Genomic DNA, 19,664 nt, shown 5'->3' on the forward strand with positions numbered 1-19,664 from the left:
TTGATTACACACATACACACACATGATGTGTTATTGGAGGTACAAATCACACACACAAAGAAACACAGTCATAAGTGTGTTCAATGTCTTAACAAGTCCCTCTCTATAACCCTTTCTTTAGTCCAAGTCCTTTCACTTCTTTCTCTTATGTAGATCTTGAATCCACTTTCTTCAACCCCACTGCTACATGCAGGCCATCACCATGGCACACTGAAGCTACTGAAATAGCCCACCGGTCACTGAAACATAAACTCAAAACACACACAAATGCACACGCACAGAATACAAGTATGTACAGACACAGATCACCCAAACCAAATACAGACACAGACACAGATGCACACACATGTGGAAACGTACATATAAACATATCTATATCCACACATATCTACACAAATGCACATATTCTATGAACTCTTCCGTATCTAGGTTGATGGTCAGAGTTCACAATGGAAAACCTGATCCACTGGCCACTCCAACTGAGTTTATCATGGTGATTTACTGTCCAGACAACCCCTACTCAATCACATACATATTTGAGAGCAGTCAGCTCCTAAGCAAACTCTAAAGCCACATTCTTTAGAATACACTCGTCTACCCTTCTCTCTTAGATTCTCACTTCTCTCAGATGAGTGAGGACAACATCTTGGGACTCAGGAGGGAAGAAGAAAGGTTGGGTCATTCACACAGAGATAAATGAGTGTGGTGACCATATTTTTGCATCCCGTAACATACATACTCTATGAAATCTATCAGTGTTACCTTGAGGACATCTCCTTCAGAGAGTTCAAATGCCCTGGCTTTGAGCTGAATCCCCTTCCCCGGCTGGGTCTGGATGGAGTAGATGCATTCGTGGTTGTTATTGTAGTTCACAGGAAAGTTGGGAGACAGCAGAGTGCCCTGAGTGCCCGTGACTGAATTCCCACACTCAGCTGGAAAGAGAATCACAATAATCACAGATTAACGCCCATCAGCTACATCTGGAACACAACTCACAGTGCTGGAGTACCTTACAAAGATGACAAGTTGCTTGCCTCTCTACCTGCCAGAGTGCCTGTTTATCTGTCCATTTGTCTGCCTGTCTATAGGAATGCTTATCAAAGTTTTTTTTTTTTTTTAACACCTGCCCACCTGTAGTTCTGCTACGTTCCTTTATTTCTCTCCTTCAGTTTGTCTGTTTTTCTTCTGCAGAAATAGAAATAAACCCACCAGGAACCCTTTACTTTCACAGTGTTATGAAGCAGCCATTCTCCCTCCCACCTGTTCCTACAGTATCATAGCAACAGAAATGACCAAGGAGGGCATCAGGGGATGATGGGGACAGCCAAGTGAGAAGGCATGAAGCCTTTCAGTATCAGAGGATACAAACAAAGAGGGGACAAGATTGAATAATAATTGCTAGCATCTTCCAAGCTTTACCAGGATCATTTCAGCCATTAGTCACAGCAACCGATACCCATGAGGCAGGCACAATTATCCCTGTTTTCAAGATAAAGACCCTGGTACTTAGCAATTTAGATCAAATCTCTCAATTCAAGAAGAGGAGGGGGCTGCAACTCAGCCCTCTTGGTCCTGGAATTTAGGGCCTCTGAGGCTCTGAAGAAAATTTTGGCACAGACCCATGGAAACCCTGTTTAATTCAACAGCTAATGAATTCACACCTTCCTCTCAAAATCTGTTTCTGCTCCTCCAGAATTAGTCATTCTTTCCCCATTGTTCCTATACCTCTATTTATAGCGGTTATCACATTTTACTTGACTTATTTGTTAACATTTCTATCTCCTCCACTGCCCTGTGGATGCTTTAGGGCTTGGTCATATTTCTGTATCTCCAGCACCCACTCGCTCTGCTCCATGCCTGGGCAGGACAGCAGCAGCTATGAAAGGGGTAGCTCAGTGCAGGGCATGTGCTGAAGGACCCTGCAGTTGGCTCTCTAGGGTCTTTGATAATTGTGAAGCCTCTTCCTGGGCTTCCCTGTGGCAGAGCGTCTACCAGATCGCACCCTGATGGCTTGTTTCTTGTCGGCACCCCCTACCCAAACTGTGCGTTACTTGAAGGTAAGGGTCATGCTTAATAAATCCATGAATTTCCAAGGCTTAACCCAGATTGTCTGTAAAATAAATATTTGCCACATGAATGAATGAATAAATATGGAGGACACTGACCTCAGAGGATGGACAGCTCTAAAAATGATTAGGTTCTGGAAGGATATAAATACAAGTCCAGATGGCAGGCCCATTATTTGTCTGGACATATGGGGAGTATGGAGCATACGTTGAATCTCTGAGGTTGGTGGTAGCACATCTGCTTTCCCCGAACCATTCCTCAGTGTCCCTATTCTAGGCACAGTCATTGGCTGGAAGGACCCTGAGGTCACCACATATTCAACTTTAATTGCCCTGAGCCTGGAGTGTCCTAGGCCACAGCAGTGTGGAGGGAGCATGTGATACAGGAACATTCAGAGCTGAGCCTCTAGTGGGCTTAGTTGTACCTTTGTGTGTTCTCTTGTCCCAAAGGCTGCTCCTTAGAACTCTGAAGATAGTGACCATGTCCCGCCAATCAGTCCTCTGATTGGTGGGACAAGCCCTCCTCCCTGGGCCCTTTCCAGTTCAGGACCAGCTTCAGGTTCCTAAGACGTCACATAAGCCATTACCATGGACAGCATGTTTGTGTCCCTCTGACAAATTCTTATGCTGAAGCATAAGAATTCCCCAGTGTGATGCTATTTGGAGGTGGGGCCTGTGGGAGGTAATCAGGTCTAGATGAGGTCATGAGGGGAGAGCCCCCATGATGGGATTAGTGCCCTTATCAGCAGAGGAATTGACCAGAGCTTGCAATCTGTCTGCTGTGTGATGGTACAGCAAGAAGGCTGCCATCTGGAAACCAGGGAAAGAGCCTTTACCAGACACAGAATCCACTGGCACCTTGATCTTGGACTTGCCAGCCTCCGGAACTGTGAGAAATAAATGTTTGTTGTTGAAGCCACCCACTTTATGGTATTTTCTTATAGCAGCTCAAACTGAACAGGACAGCCATCATTTGTCTTGGAGGAGAAATCTCGCTTTGCAGTACTTTAAACTCAGCCTGTTTGCAAAGTGTCCGAACGTGTGTAATGAATGTGCAGAGCTGGGGCATAAAGCTAAAGGGTGGGTGGTGGACGGGCACCCTGGTGGCTGCTGATACTTTAGGTAGATATGTTTCTAAAGTGTGTAAGTATTCTGGGTGCCCTCTGATGAAGGTGGGCATTTGGGGAGGGGGTGCTGAGGGCTGTGCACATTTAGACATTTATTACTCAGTCACATCACGTGGGCAGCCCTCTGAAGCAGCTCTCCACCATCTCTGGGCATCGCACAGTATTCTCTTCCGTCTAGGGAACGACATGTGGTGCAGTGGGATGAGCATGGATTTTAGACTCAGACAGACCAGTTATATCAACTCTCTGAACCTCGGTCTCTTCATCTGCCTCCATCTGGACAATAACAGCATCCACATAAAACTAGAGAGAATACATATGTGAAATTTTATGATGAAAGAGGTGAACATATAGGGAGTGGTTAGCACCTAGTAGGCCCTCAACAAGCATTATTCCTTTCTCTCCCCATCTAACCCGATGAATCTACGCAGCTTATCTGCTTCTATTTGGAGCCCTAACTGCCCAGGCTCCGGGAATGGCAGAAAGCCCAAGAAGCTTCTCGGGAAGCATGTGTTAGCTGCCTGACATTCACAGCACCTCCACTGTTTCTGATACCTCTTGCTCTCTGCCTAGTTCCTAAAAGTTGGTTTTCCTTAAACGTGGGCTTTGACATATTTTTGCACCTCCTTCCTGCCCCGGCTTGCTGCACAATAGCTATATGCCATCTCTGCCCCAGCATGACCCTCTCCTCTTTCCCACATGCCCGACACCTTTATGGGGAGGGGAAGGGGGCTGACAGCTTCAGATGGGGCCAGTCCTTGGCCCCTACTGAGGCCTTTTTCCAGGGCACCGGGGAGTGTACAGGAGGTAGCGGGACCTGGCACTTGCTTTTGGGAGAGTTTCCAAAGTATCAGGGGACGTGAGCAGATGCACTGAAAAGCCAAACACAAGCATAAATGGAAACAAATAAATGTTCCAGAGAAACAAACAGTCATCTGCACCAGAAAGTGCTGTGGCTAATTTGGGCATCTACGACTTCTGTCATCCCCATCAGAAGAGGTCTCGTTAAGGGCAGGGGCTGTGTCTTGTCCATCAGTCTGGGGCTGCCGAGGCAGAGAGTTAGGTCTGCTCCATCATGCGGGGCTCCCAAGGGCAGGGCCATGTCTCCTGCTGCAGAATGGGGTCCTCTGGGATCAGGGCTGTCTCTTCCACATCCAGCTCAGGGGACCCTGAGGTCAGGGGCTGTGTCGCCCTGTCACACAATGAATTAGAGCCCAGGACTGTTCATCTCCTTCTCGGCAGGGAATGTTCCTGGTAAGTTATTCAATTTACACCTCCAGTGTGTATGGCAACTGGGAGCGTCTCCTGGGTGGGCATTCCCGTGATACCTCCAGCCTGAGGTTCTGTTGTGGGCTGGTGGTAATTAGAGGTGATTATAATTGCTATGCGTTATGAACACATACAAAACAGAAAACAAATGTAATAATGAAAATATTGTGAGGCGCCATGAACAAACAGTAATTGGAATAATAAGTTAAAGAATGAGTTTATGTAATGAGATCAATGAGGCGAGAGCTTAGGGTGTGTGCGTATCTGTGGTCCTGGATAATCCCATTCAGGAAAAATTCCCCTCAGAGCCACTTAACTGAAGACATTTCTCCAGAGCAGAAAAGAGCTGCTAGCAGCCACATCGAAACTGAACCTACACAGTGGGAGTTACATGTGTGTCTGAATGTGTGTCCAGGTCAGGGTGGGTGGACGCTCTGGGGGATGGTTGCAGGAAAAAGGATAAACTTTGAGATTAGTTAATTGATCAAAAATGGAATTCTGCATCTATTTGTCTTAATGTTTCACCTCTGAGATCGTAAAGGGTTATTGGTTGTTGGTCATGTCATCGATAAATAATGATAAAAAGGTTATTGGTAAAATGATAATTATATGGCACCCCACTGGTTTATGTAAATTACATCATCTAATCTGGAATAAAGCCTATGAACTGGATATTGTTATCTCTGTTTTATAAGCGAGGAAGCTGGAGCTGCTGGGGTCTGGTGGCGTGCCCAAGATCTAACAGCTGGTAAGTGGCAGAGCAGAGACTCACCCTTGGGCCCAGGTGACCCCACCGCCTGAACCCAGCCCATCTTGCGATCCTATTTACCACTGTCCTCTGCAGAGCCCCAGGGCTCCGCGCGGTTGTCTTGGGCAAGGCTGACCTCAAGGGCTCTCAAGACGCCGGCGCCTGTTTCAGTCAGTGCAGTGCTGCTTTGATCTGTTTGGTACATTGGGGTTTTCTGTAATGTTTAGCACTAGCGGATAGCAGTGAGCATGGAAGGTACTCCACCGACCCAGCCTGTGTTCCGTCTAGCCCCATGGTGTGAGCATCGAGCAAGCAGAGCCACGAACCTTATAGATGAGGGACAGCCGGCAACTGTCCCCAGTCCCTGGGATATCACCCCACTTCTCTCCACTCTCTGGGCCTGGAGCTCTGAACAGCCTGCTCTAGCACACTGGCAAGGAGGCCGGCAGGACCTTGGGTCACAGGGCTCCTGGTCCCAACTCCATCAGCTGCCTCTTTAACCTCACCATCCACTGCTCTCCCCCTCGCTCGCTCCAGACTGGCCTCCAAGCTATTCCTCAAACACCGAGCAGCCTTGTGGCTTGGGGCCTTGGTACTCTGCTCCCTCTTCTCCCATGAATTAGCTCCTTGAATCCCTTCAGATCTCTACTAAAATGTCAGCTCATCAGAGAAGCCTTTCCTGACCACTTGTTATAAAAACCTCCAGCACTTTCTAAGCTGACCATCTTTCTCTGTAACCCTCAACACTGCCCGACATGCTACACATCCATGCGTTTACAGCCTATCTCCCCCCACCAGAATGTGAGACCAGGAGTGGAGAGACCTTCTCTGTGTTGTTCACCTTTGTATTCTCAGCATCCAGAAGCATGCCTGACCTGTAATGGGTGCTCTATAAATGAACCCAACTCCTGCTTCTCTCTCTCTTCCCGAGCAGAATGGAGGAAGTCTTTCTAGAGAGTCTCAAAAGCTAGCACCCTCACTGGACAAGTAAAATCAGCCCTCTCCTCCACCAGATGGGGATTCTCCATGGGCAAAGGTCATACCTCCTTCCTATAGGTGCACCCACACACCCCACCCAGATTTCTCCACAAGAGGCATCAATTAGCCATGGGAATGTGTGTTAAGGGTGGGAGGGAACAGCATAGAAATTGATTTCATCTGACTGCCTACTGTGGACCCGCTTTGTAAAGGTCAGTTGAGGCTACAGAACAGCTCACGAAGCAGGCAGCGCCATCTCTCCTGTACCGCTAAGGAGGTTGGTGTGGAAGGAGGGTAGGCCACCCACCCAAGGTCTCACTGCAGGTAACCGCGTGCTAAGACAGTTCTTAAACCCAGTCCTGTTGGCCTCTTGGCCCAGGTGCGTTCCACCACCTCCCAGCAATTGACTAAAGTCCGGCCAACCCCATTAGTGAAGCAAAATGAAAGCACGTGACCACCTACCAACACACCTTGGCAGAGGCGAGCTCCACAGGCGCCGTCTGCCCCCCAGGCACGTGATGCGGGCCGTGCCCTCCAGACGGTACCCGGGGAAGCAGGAGAAGGTCAAGGTGTCGCCTACACCAAACTGCAAGCCCTTCCGGATGCTGTAGGCTGGGACCTCAGGCTCCTCACAGGGCTCCAAGTCATACTCTGGAAAGGGAGCAGGAGAGCTGGGGTCAGACACAGAGGATGGGAACACACAGACAAAGACACCAGGGAGAAGAGGACGAGAGAGGAAGACAGACAGAGGTACAGGATACACACCGATGCACAAAAAGTAAGGAGAGAAGGAGAGAGAGCCCGAGAGGGACACAGACGGGCGAGAACAGGCAGGTGTGTTCTGGGTGGTCTGAGTGCCTCCAGACCACAAGCAGTGGGAGAGAGCACCGCCCTTCTGGAAACATGCTTCCCGGGAGTATTTCTGAGGCTGACCCTTTCCTCCTCTGTCCCTTCAACTCCACATGAACCCCAGCCTCAGGCTTGTGGACTCTCCTGCCTCTTTCTCCCTGGGCACCAAGCCAGATCAGTTCAATCAGCCTGGTTCTAGAGGTTCAGAGTGCATGACCCAGCCTAGGGCAACTTACATTGGGAAAAAGAATCCAAGTGTTTCAGCTGAAGCTGTGTCTTGGTAACGCTGGCACTTGAGGCAGATGGCATGTGTGACGGAGTGGCATTTATGCACCAGGGACCTGCCTCTAGTGACTTTTATACCTCTAGTGATGATATAGAAGCACCTTTTCCCTCATCCCCAAGGGCATCTCCCTTCTGGGGCACAGTACCCCGGGGCTCTGTGTGGTGGGGAGAAAGAGGCTGGATGAGGCAGACTGGCTGGATATGTCCCATCAGCCAGGACATGGCAGGTGGCATCTGCTGGAGGGACACTGTGGGGCTGAGCTCGGCCGTGTCCCGTTTCCTAGAGGTCAGATATCTCTCACCCGTCCCGGGGGAATACACCTGCTGGCTCTGCTCCTGGCTGGTGGTGGGAGGGGGGTGGTCTGGGAGCAATAGGATGAGAGCAGCAGCAGGACTTGGTACTAGAGGAGTGAAGGGTCCTCTGTTCTCCCTGAATGCATATTAAAGAGCTTTCTTTGCAGGATTCCTAAACACAAAGATAAATATCCATCGCTACTAAATTAGCATTGGTGAAGCAGCCCCCAAATGAGACCAAAACACTCCAAAATGTGAATTTCAGTCTCCCTTCTTTTTCTTTTCTTTTTTTTTTAGAAATTGCTGTGGTTGTGAAGTAGTGGAAGTGGAATCAGAAGAAGAAGCTGGAATTACTAGGGCAGGATGGGACTCCTGAGGTCCTCTAGTTCAATCAGTTGGGTTGGTCATGTTCAGAGCAAAGCCTAAATACCTTCACAGAAGGAGATTCCCCAACAGACCTGCTAATTCCTTCCAAGCCCACTATGAGGAAGTTCGTCCTTGTGTCTAACCCGACTATCTTCTGCTGCAGCAGTGAGGTCCCCCTCCCAGAGGCTGGGGAGGGGACCAAGAACCATCTGCTGGGGAGACCAGAGGCCGGCAGCAGGGCGGGGGGGTGGTGGGAGGGACCGAGTGCTCAGCCATCACTTACCCCGAGGGACCCTCACGTGCTTTACCTGAGAAGGTGATGTTGAAGCCTTCGTAGGACATGGAGAAATCGGAAATGAAGCGGACCTGGGCAGTGAAGTTGCCGTAGAGTCCAGCGCTGATGGGGGCTGGCAACCGGGAACCGGTCAGCTGCCTCAGGGGCTGGGTGAAACTGCCGTTCTCCGTGATGAGGAGGTAGTCGTGGTTGCTCTCCAGGTGGAAGGTGTGGAAAGTGAAGAACACACCTGCCAGGAGACCAGAGGGTCAGGGTGATGACAGTGAGAGGGCTGAAGGGGCTCAGCTGCACGACGGGGTCTGCACAGACATTCCCCGTTTGCAAACGTCTATCGGTGTGCAGAACCTCAAGCTTGAGCAAGATCAACACACACCAACCAACCTGAATGAAGGAACCCAGGTGAACTGCACACGCCCCTGCCCTGAGGTCCAGTCAGGGAGAAGGATGCTGCTTTCTGGTTGTCCCAATTTGAAAGGGAGATTTATGGCTAGGTCATTCATCCAGTCAACAAGTATTTGTACATTTACTGGGTACTTCCTATGGGCCAGGACCCAGGGCTAGGTGGGTGCAAGGGGATATAGCTACAGTACAGAGTGACAAACACTGGAACCAACGTAGATCAGACTGCGCTGGGGGGCAGAAGGGAAAGAGGGGAGGGTAGGATGCCCTCACTAAAGAGTGAGCATTTGATTGGGGTCTTAAAAGGAGGCTTAGGAATTAACCGGGTAAGAGGGGAAAGGGCACCCCAGGCAGGACACCAGGGGACAGAGCCGCTGTGGACTCCAGGGCTCTGTGAGCTGCACGGTGCGGCTGGACACGCTAAGCAGGAAACATCTGGAAGAGAGGCTGGAAATGTAGGCTGGGGCTGGACTGGATGTTTTTCTGGACGCACTGAGAAGCCATCCTATCCAGAGTGGATCCGATTTCAGATTAGCAAGATGTTGGTGGCTGTGACGAGGACGAAGTGGAGGGAGAGAGAACAGTCAGAAGGAGGTCAGCCATGCACTGGGGGAAAGTGGATGGGGGCTGGCAGAGGGGGTGAGAGCAGGAAAGGGACACGAGACTCAGGAGGTGAAGTAGACAGGGATCAGAGGAACAGATGCAAAGGAGGAGCTAACGGACGATGGGGAAGGTTTTTTTTTTTAACATTTTTTTTTAAACATCTTTATTGGAGTATAATTGCTTTACAATGGTGTGTTACTTTCTGCTGTATAACAAAGTGAATCAGTTATACATATACATATATCTCCATATCTCCTCCCTCTTGCGTCTCCCTCCCACCCTCCCTATCCCACCCCTCTAGGTGGTCACAAACCACGGAGCTGATCTCCCTGTGCTATGCGGCTGCTTCCCACTAGCTATCTATTTTACATTTGGTAGTGTATATATGTCAATGCCATCCTCTCACTTCGTCCCAGCTTACGCTTCCCCGTCCCTGTGTCCTCAAGTCCATTCTTTATGTCTGTCTCTTTATTCCTGTCCTGCCCCTAGGTTCTTCAGAACCTTTTTTTTTTAGATTCCATACATATGTGTTAGCATATGGTATTTATTTTTCTATTTCTGACTTACTTCACTCTGTATGACACAGTCTAGGTCCATCCACCTCACTACAAATAACTGAATTTTGTTTCTTTTTATGGCTGAGTAATATTCCATTGTATATATGTGCCACATCTTCTTTATCCATTCATCTGTCGATGGACACTTAGGTTGCTTCCATGTCCTGGCTATTGTAAATAGCGCTGCAATGAACATTGTGGTACATGATCTTTTTGAATTATGCTTTTCTCAGGGTATATGCCCAGTAGCGGGATCGCTGGGTCGTATGGTAGTTCTATTTTTAGTTTTTTAAGGAACCTCCACACTGTTCTCCATAGTGGCTGTATCAACTTACATTCCCACTAACAGTGCAGGAGGGTTCCCCTTTCTCCACACCCTCTCCAGCATTTATTGTTTGTAGATTTTTTGATGATGGCCATTCTGACTGGTGTGAGGTGATACCTCATTGTAGTTTTGATTTGCATTTCTCTAATGATTAATAATGTTGAGCATCCTTTCATGTGTTTGTTGGCAATCTGTATATCTTCTTTGGAGAAATGTCTATTTAGGTCTTCTGCCCATTTTTAAATTGGGTTGTTTGCTTTTTTGATATTGAGCTGCATGAGTTGCTTGTAAATTTTGGAGATTAATCCTTTGTCAGTTGCTTCATATGTAAATATTTTCTCCCATTCTGAGGGTTGTATTTTTGTCTTGTTTTTGGTTTTCTTTGCTGTGCAAAAGCTTTGAAGTTTCATTAGGTCCCATTTGTTTATTTTTGTTTTTATTTCCATTTCTCTAGGAGGTGGGTCAAAAAGGATCTTGCTGTGATTTATGTCATAGAGTGTTCTGCCTATGGTTTCCTCTAAGAGTTTTATAGTATCTGGCCTTACATTTAGGTCTTTAATCCATTTTGAGTTTATTTCTGTGTGTGGTGTTAGGGAGTGCTCCTAATTTCATTCTTTTACATGTAGCTGTCCAGTTTTCCCAGCACCACTTATTGGAGAGGCTGTCTTTTCTCCACTGTATATTCTTGCCTCCTTTATCAAAAATAAGGTGACCATATGTGTGTGGGTTTATCTCTGGGCTTTCTATCCTGTTCCATTGATCTATATTTCTGTTTTTGTGCCAGTACCATACTGTCTTGATTACTGAGCTTTGTAGTATAGTCTGAAGTCCGGGAGCCTGATTCCTGCAGCTCCGTTTTTCTTTCTCAGGATTGCTTTGGTTATTTGGGGTCTTTTGTGTTTCCATACATACTGTGAAATTTTTTGTTCTAGTTCTGTGAAAAATGCCATTGGTAGTTTGATAGGGATTGCTTTGAATCTGTAGATTGCTTTGGGTAGTATAGTCATTTTCACAATGTTTATTCTTCCAATCCAAGAACATGGTATATGTCTCCATCTGTTTGTATCATCTTTAATTTCTTTCATCAGTGTCTTATAGTTTTCTGCATACAGGTCTTTTGTCTCCTTAGGTAGGTTTACTCCTAGGTATTTTATTCTTTTTGTTGCAGTGGTAAATGGGAGTGTTTCCTTAATTTCTCTTTCAAATTTTTCATCATTAGTGTATAGGAATGCAAGAGATTTCTGTGCATTAATTTTGTATCCTGCTACTTTACCAAATTCATTGATCAGCTCTAGAAGTTTTCTGGTAGCCTCTTTAGGATTCTCTATGTATAGTATCATGTCATCTGCAAACAGTGACAGCTTTACTTCTTCTTTTCCAATTTGGATTCCTTTTATTTCTTTTCCTTCTCTGATTGCTGTGGCTAAAACTTCCAAAACTATGTTGAATAATAGTGGTGAGAGTGGGCAACCTTGTCTTGTTCCTGATCTTAGAGGAAATGGTTTCAGTTTTTCACCATTGAGAAGATGTTGGCTGTGGGTTTGTCATATATGGCCTTTATTATGTTGAGGTAAGTTCCCTCCATGCCTACTTTCTGGAGGGTTTTTATCATAAATGCGTGTTGAATTTTGTCGAAAGCTTTCTCTGCATCTATTGAGATGATCATATGTTTTTTCTTCTTCAGTTTGTTAATATGGTGTATCACATTGATTGATTTGCATATATTGAAGAATCCTTGCATTCCTGGGATAAACCCCACTTGATCATGGTGTATGATCCTTTTAATGTGGTGTTGGATTCTGTTTGCTAGTATTTTGTTGAGGATTTTTGCATCTATGTTCATCAGTGATATTGGTCTGTAGTTTTCTTTCTTTGTGACATCTTTGTCTGGTTTTGGCATCAGGGTGATGGTGGCCTCGTAGAATGAGTTTGGGAGTGTTCCTCCCTCTGCTATATTTTGGAAGAGTTTGAGAAGGATAGGTGTTAGCTCTTCTCTAAATGTTTGATAGAATTCGCCTGTGAAGCCATGTGGTCCTGGGCTTTTGTTTGTTGGAAGATTTTTAATCACAGTCTCAATTTCAGTGCTTGTGATTGGTCTGTTTATATTTTCTGTTTCTTCCTGGTTCAGTTTCAGAAGGTTGTGCTCTTCTAAGAATTTGTCCATTTCTTCCAGGTTGTCCATTTTATTGGCATATAGTTGCTTGTAGTAATCTCTCATGATCCTTTGTATTTCTGCAGTGTCAGTTGTTACTTCTCCTTTTTCATTTCTAATTCTGTTGATTTGAGTCTTCTCCCTTTTTTTCTTGATGAGTCTGGCGAATGGTTTATCTTCTCAAAGAATCAGCTTTTAGTTTTATTGATCTTAGCTATTGTTTCCTTCATTTCTTTTTCATTTATTTCTGATCTGATCTCTATGATTTCTTTCCTTCTTCTAACTTAGGGGTCTTTTTGTTCTTCTTTCTCTAATTGCTTTAGGTGTAAGGTTAGGTTGTTTATTTGAGATGTTTCTTGTTTCTTGAGGTAGGATTGTATTGCTATAAACTTCCCTCTTGGAACTGCTTTTGCTGCATCCCATAGGTTTTGGGTCATCGTGTTTTCATTGTCATTTGTTTCTAGGTATTTCTTGATTTCCTCTTTGATTTCTTCAGTGATCTCTTGGTTATTAAGTAGTGTATTGTTTAGCCTCCATATGTTTGTATTTTTTACCGATTTTTTCCTGTAATTGATATCTAGTCTCATAGCATTGTGGTTGGAAAAGATACTTGATACGATTTCAATTTTCTTAAATTTACTAAGGCTTGATTTGTGACCCAAGATATGATCTATCCTGGAGAATGTTCCAAGAGCACTTGAGAAGAATGTGTATTCTGTTGTTTTTGGATGGAATGTCCTATAAATATCAATTAAGTCCATCTTGTTTAATGTATCATTTAAAGCTTGTGTTTCCTTATTTATTTTCATTTTGGATGATCTGTCCATTGGTGAAAGTGGGGTGTTAAAGTCCCCTACTATGATTGTGTTACTGTCAATTTTCCCTTTTATGGCTGTTAGCATTTGCCTTATGTATTGAGGTACTCCTACATTGGGTGCATAAATATTTACAATTGTTATATCTTCTTCTTGGATTGATACGTTGATCATTATGTAGTGTCCTTCTTTGCCTCTTGTAAGAGTCTTTGTTTTAAAGTCTATTTTGTCTGATATGAGAATTGCTACTCCATCTTTCTTTTGATTTTCCTTTACATGGAATATCTTTTTCCATCCCCTCACTTTCAGTCTGTATGTGTCCCTAGGTCTGAAGTGGGTCTCTTGTAGACAAGACAGGTCTTGTTTTTGTATCCATTCAGCCAGTCTATGTCTTTTGGTGGGAGCATTTAATCCATTTACATTTAAGGTAATTATTGATATGTATGTTCCTATTACCATTTTCTTAATTGTTTTGGGTTTGTTATTGTAGGTCTTTTCCTTCCCTTGTGTTTCCTGCCTAGAGAAGTTCCTTTAGCATTTGTTGTAAAGCTGGTTTGGTGGTGCTGAATTCTCTTAGCTTTTGCTTGTCTGTAAAGGTTTTACTTTCTCTGTCAAATCTAAATGAGATCCTTGCTGGGTGGAGTAATTTTGGTTGTAGGTTTTTCCCTTTCATTACTTCAAATATGTCCTGCCACTCCCTTCTGGCTTGCAGAGTTTCTGCTGAAAGATCAGCTGTTAACCTTATGGGGATTCCCTTGTATGTTATTTGTTTCTTTTCCCTTACTGCTTTCAATATTTTTTCTTTGTATTTAATTTTTGATAGTTTGATTAATATGTGTCTTGGCATGTTTCTCCTTGGATTTATCCTGTATGGGATTCTCTGTGCTTCCTAGACTTGATTGACTATTTCCTTACCCATATTAGGGAAGTTTTCAACTATAATCTCTTCAAATATTTTCTCAGTCCCTTCCTTTTTCTCTTCTTCTTCTGGGACCCCTATAATTAGAATGTTGGTACATTTAATGTTGTTCCAGAGGTCTCCAAGACTGTCCTCAATTCTTTTCATTCTTTTTTCTTTATTGTGCTCTGCAGTAGCTATTTCCACTATTTTATCTTCCAGGTTACTTATCTGTACTTCTTCCTGAGTTATTCTGCTATTGATTCCTTCTAGAGAATTTTTAATTTCATTTATTGTGTTGTTCATCATTGTTTGTTTGCTCTTTAGTTCTTCTAGGTCCTTGTTAAACGTTTCTTGTATTTTCTCCATTTATTTCTAAGAATTTGGATCATCTTTACTATCATTACTCTGAATTCTTTTTCAGGTAGACTGCCTATTTTCTCTTCATTTGTTTGGTCTGGTGGGTTTTTACGTTGCTCCTTCATCTGCTGTGTGTTTCTCTGTCTTCTCATTTTGCTTATCTTACTGTGTTTGGGGTCTCCTTTTTGCAGGCTGCAGGTTCGTAGTTCCTGTTTTTTTTGGTGTCTGCCCCCAGTGGCTAAGGTTGGTTCAGAGGGTTGTGTAGGTTTCCTCGTGTAGGGGACTAGGGCCTGTGTTCTGGTGGATAAGGCTGGATCTTGTCTTTCTGGTGGGTAGGACCGCATCCGGTGGTGTGTTTTGGGGTGTCTGTGACCTTATTATGATTTTAGGTAGCCTCTCTGCTAATGAGTGGGGTTGTGTTCCTGTCTTGCTAGTTGTTTGGCATAGGGTGTCCAGCACTGTAGCTTGCTGGTTGTTGAATGGAGCTGGGTCTTAGCATTGAAATGGAGATCTCTGGGAGAGCTTTCGCCGTTTGATATTACGTGGAGCCAGGAGGTCTCTGGTGGACCAATGTCCTGAACTCGGCTCTCCCATCTCAGAGGCACAAGCCTGACACCCAATCGGAGCACCAAGGCTCTGTCAGCCACACGGCCAGGTACGTGGGGAGTTTCTTGCCTTTTGGGAAGTCTGAGGTCTTCTGCCAGCATTCAGTAGGTGTTCTGTAGGAGTTGTTCCACATGTAGATGTATTTCTGATGTATTTCTGGGGAGGAAGGTGATCTCCACGTCTTACTCCTCCACCATCTTGAAGGTCTCCCCGGATGACGGGAAAGATTTTGACCTGAAGGACAGTGATGTCTTTTGTGACCTTGGGTCGGACGCATAGGAAGAAGAGGAGCAGATGGTAGAAACGTAATGGCCTTGGCTTTGAACACCCTGCATGTTTGGCATTCAAGCAGCATGAACTAGTGGGAACTGGAAGTACAGACTTAGAGTTCAGGACTAAGGTCAGACTACAGCAGTAGATCTTGGACAGCTGCTACCTGAATCAACAAGCATGAAGAGGACCAGAGCAGGGAAGGGCGGCCATCAGAGGAGGGGCAGATTGGAAGTCTGCGGGAGGAGGGACATCAAACAGAAGACAGGGAGGAGGGGGATTGGTGGGGGAGGGGACAGGCAGCCATCCCATCTGAGATGGGAAAAAGGGAGGGGACCTCCACTGAGGGGGAGGGGCTAAGGGCACTCAATAAAGATAATAACATTCAGCACTAAGTATGTGTGTCATTGTCCTGAGTTGCCCTTTAGTTGGCCCCTATCAATCAGAAGGGGAGATACGGAAACATTTCACCCTGCTAAGAACCCTCCAGCATGGGTATGATTATTCTCATTCCATGTTACACCTGAGGAAACCAAGGCACAAAGCGATGAAGTCATTTGTCCAAGGTCACCCAGCTAGTAGGTGGGAGAGCTGAGATCTGAACTGAGACAATCTGGTGGCAGAGGCTGTGCAATAAACCACCCCACGAGGCAGCTTCTCCCGCTATGGCAAGAGAGCCCACGGTAGGAGGGGCCAGGTGGTGGGAGGGGTCAGGGGTGAGCAAGGTTATGGAGCAGCAGGATCTTAACACCCAGAGCAACACTTGAACTTGTCCAGATGGTAGTTGTGCTTGGGTGGGCAGATGTGTAATGCACGTCCACCCACGGGTGAGTGTGCCCATGGGAATACACGCCATGGATGTACCAGGGCAGGAACTCGGGTAGGCGAGGAATGCTGCACCCAAGTGCTGTTCAAAGTCCACGGACCTCAGCATCTGGGGCATTGTCTGGAAGCTTGTTGGAAATGCAGAATCTTGGCCTCCACCACAGACCTCCTGAATCAGAATCTGCATGCTAACAAGATCCCCCAAGAGATTGTTGCACATAAAAGTGTGAGGAATACTTCTCTAATTACTGACACGTTTTTGATAAACGATGGTTAGATCCAAGGTCTTAATGCTTAAGCATTTGAGATGTTTTCGGTTTTTTTGCCTCTCTGTTGATAGAAACTGGTGATCTGGAGTATTTGGGATTCTACAGGTGGGGGTTGGGGGAACAGAATCCAGTAGAGGTGGGACCAGGGAAGCAGCTTGTGAATGCCCTGTGCCCGGGCAGCTGACATGCATCCATTTATCTATTTACTCAAAGACATAGACCCTGAGCACCTACTAAGTGCCAGGCCTGGGCTAAGCACCGAGAAAGATCTCCCAGTCTAGAAGAGGAGACAGGGACAGAGGGAGAGTGGGCAACTATGCCTCCGGGGTTGGGAAGGCTTCACAGGGGTCACAGTCTGTGACACGAGGGGTGTAAGCATGCTTGGAACCCCACGGGTATGTATGCCCGTACATATCCTGTACTGCCGACACGTAAACACGTGTGCAAATGAGAAAACTGTTCTCAGTCTGCAGAGCTTGGGAAGGGGCTTGGTGGAATAGATGTCTTTCCCTCCTAGCTGGAACACAGGGTTGGGTGGAGGATGAGTCAGACACAGTAACAGGCGGAAACGAAGGTGAATTAAGCACTGTGCCTTTACCCTGTTTTTCCAGCATGCAAATACAGCCCCTCCAAAGGAGTAAACGTTTGGCAAGGGTTCTAAGGATAAGTAAACAACTGAGATGAAACTCCTGGGTTTCCCAGCTATGCTGATGGCTTGGGGCTCTTTTGGCCATTGTGTGAAAATGAAGACATTGTCACAGAAATAGAGAGGCCCTGTGTTGGAGTTTGAATCCAGATTTGGCGTGACAGATGCACACACAAACGAAGACTCCACTGGAGGGAACCATGCAGAATCGTGCAAAGGACATTTAACACCACACTGGAGCAGAAAGGGCAGGGCCGTGGGAAAGGAGGGGGTTTGGAGGGAGGCAGACCTGCATCAAAAGCCCGTCTACCAGCGAAAGTGTCTGGGCCAAAGTTGCTCTGCGCCTTTAGGTGACATTTAATCCTTGGAGAGAGGAACACCTGGGGCAGCACATGCAAAGCCCACGGCACAGTGCCTGGCACACAGTAGGCGTTCTTAGTACTCAGTTCATCTAACTCCGAGACAGCCTTGTGGGTTAAAAGATGTCAGGCCTGGGGTCTTAGCAAGGGCACGTTATCTGGACTCCTGAACTGGCTGTTCCCTTGGGCTGGGCATGTGGTAAGTTGAACAATTCTGAATTTCACAGAGTTTTCAGTTTCCCCACCTGGACTTCTACCTGGTAGGGAGCAATCGGAGTCAGCAGCCTCCATAGGTCTGTTAGCCCGAGATACTGTTACAAGCAGAGCCTGAGGGGTGCCCTCTGGAGAAGGGTCTGAGTTCACTTTAATTCAATTCATATAGATATTTCTGGAGTTTCTTATGTGCCAGGCATGAAGCCAGCAGCTGGGGAAATTGCAGGAAGCAAGGCAGACATTTCTCTGAAAGAGCTTGGAGTTGGTCCGGGGGACAGATGACGAGGATGCCAAGTTCCATACAGTGGGGACAAATCTGGGATTGGGAAGGAACAGGGTCACATAGGAGCCTGTGGACGGGAGCCCCACCCAGACCCAGCGCTGGGGGCAGGGGGTCGGGAAGGTTCAGTAGAGGAAGTGAGTTCAGAAGGATGAGGAGCTGGCCAGGCAAGGGTAATGGTGGAGATGATGCGGGGACAGGAAGTGTTCCAGGAGAAGAAATTTGTCCCATTGTGCAAAGCTCTAGAGGACAATGAAAGCCTAAGAAGTTCTAGGAACTGAAAGAAGTTCAGTGTAGCTAGAACTTAGTGTTTAGAGGGCTCAGAAGGAGGCTGAGAAAGGTAAACCAAGGCTATAAGGCCATGCTAGCTATTTTACAATTTGGGGCTCAATGCTTAGGGTCTGGTGAAGCCTTTCAATAGTTCTAAGGAAGAAGTGACCTGGTTATATACATCAGTGACCTCTTGTTGATTCTCTGCCTGGAACACTTCTCATCCTGGCTAATTCCTGTTCATCCTTGAAGACTGGCCTAAATCTCAACTCCCCACCTGTGTCTGCTCTATCCCAGAATTGACCATGGTACATTGAGAGGTCTCTTTAGGCTGGATCTCTACCACTAGACTACAAGGCAGGCAGCGCCAGAGGATTTGTTCCCCTGTGCTTGCCTAGCACCTACAGCAAGTGCAAGTGTCAAATAAGCATTTGTTAAAAATTTGTTGAACTGCATTGACTTCTAAGGAAAGACACAGGTAGAAAGGCAAAGAGGAACATACACCCCTATAATTACAGACATCAGACACAGAGAGAATCGTGACTATAGGGGGTTGTTACTCTAGGGATCACAGGGGGCTGCCTTTCTTTCCCTCTTGATGCCACAGAGTAGCTTCTGGCTCTGGCAATGGCCAACTCTGGACCAGGCTTGGTGGAAACAGCTCTGCAGGATGAACAAGGACGCTGCCTCCATCCCTCCTCTCCTCGGGAACAATACTGTGGGAAAAAGGGGCCAGCCCCACATTGCCCTGACTGCCGGAGAGTCCTGTCTTGCCCAAGAAGTTCCAGGGTGTCCTAATCTCGGCTACATACCAGGCCTATTAAAGGCAACAGTGACAGTGCTTAAATACATGAGGTGGGATTATAAGTGACTTTTCTTTCAAATTTTCTTTTTTTATACAAATAGTATACTTTACATGGAATACATATTTAGTGCTCAAAATTAGGAAAAAGTCAAAAGATGAAAATAAGAGACAACTAGTATTAATCTTTGGGGGCATAGCTCTTCAGACTGTTTCCTATGCACATATCCTTGCTTAATTTTTTTATTTTTTAATAAATTTAATTAATTAATTAATTAATTAATTAATGGCTGCACTGGGTCTTCGCTGCTGTGCACAGGTTTTCTCTAGTTGTGGCGAGCGGGTGCTACTCTTCCTTGCGGTGTGCGGGCTTCTCATTGCAGTGGCTTCTCTTGTTGCTGAGCACAGGCTCTAGGCGCGCGGGCTTCAGTAGTTGTGGCACACGGGCTCAGTAGTTGTGGCTCGCGAGCTCTAGAGCGCAGGCTCAGTAGTTGTGGCACACATGTTTAGTTGCTCCACGGCATGTGGGATCTTCCTGGACCAGGGCTTGAACCTGTGTCCCCTACACTGGCAGGTGGATTCTTAACCACTGCACCACCAGGGAAGCCAGCCCTCCTTGCTTAATTTTTATAAACTGAATATATTACTTTGGCAAACTTTTTTTTTAGTCAACAGTGTATTGCAACCATCTGTGTAGGGCTTTAAATATTCTTTCACATTATTCCTTTCAGTAGCTAC

At 46.2% G+C, this 19,664-nt stretch overlaps 1 protein-coding gene across 1 annotated transcript in view; it reads right to left on the reverse strand.

Moving 5' to 3' along the window:
- CSMD2 (CUB and Sushi multiple domains 2) overlaps nt 1-19,664 on the reverse strand; it is a 653,956-nt gene that overhangs the window by 209,107 nt on the left and 425,185 nt on the right. Inside the window, exons 20-22 of the mRNA XM_036829393.1 lie at nt 8,291-8,506; nt 6,651-6,839; nt 763-932 (exon numbers count right to left, since the gene is read on the reverse strand). Coding sequence (XP_036685288.1) covers nt 763-932; nt 6,651-6,839; nt 8,291-8,506 — 575 coding nt within the window. The remainder of the gene's footprint in view (nt 1-762; nt 933-6,650; nt 6,840-8,290; nt 8,507-19,664) is intronic.

Source organism: Balaenoptera musculus, chromosome 1 (genome assembly GCF_009873245.2).
Source record: "Balaenoptera musculus isolate JJ_BM4_2016_0621 chromosome 1, mBalMus1.pri.v3, whole genome shotgun sequence".
NCBI lineage: Eukaryota > Metazoa > Chordata > Mammalia > Artiodactyla > Balaenopteridae > Balaenoptera > Balaenoptera musculus.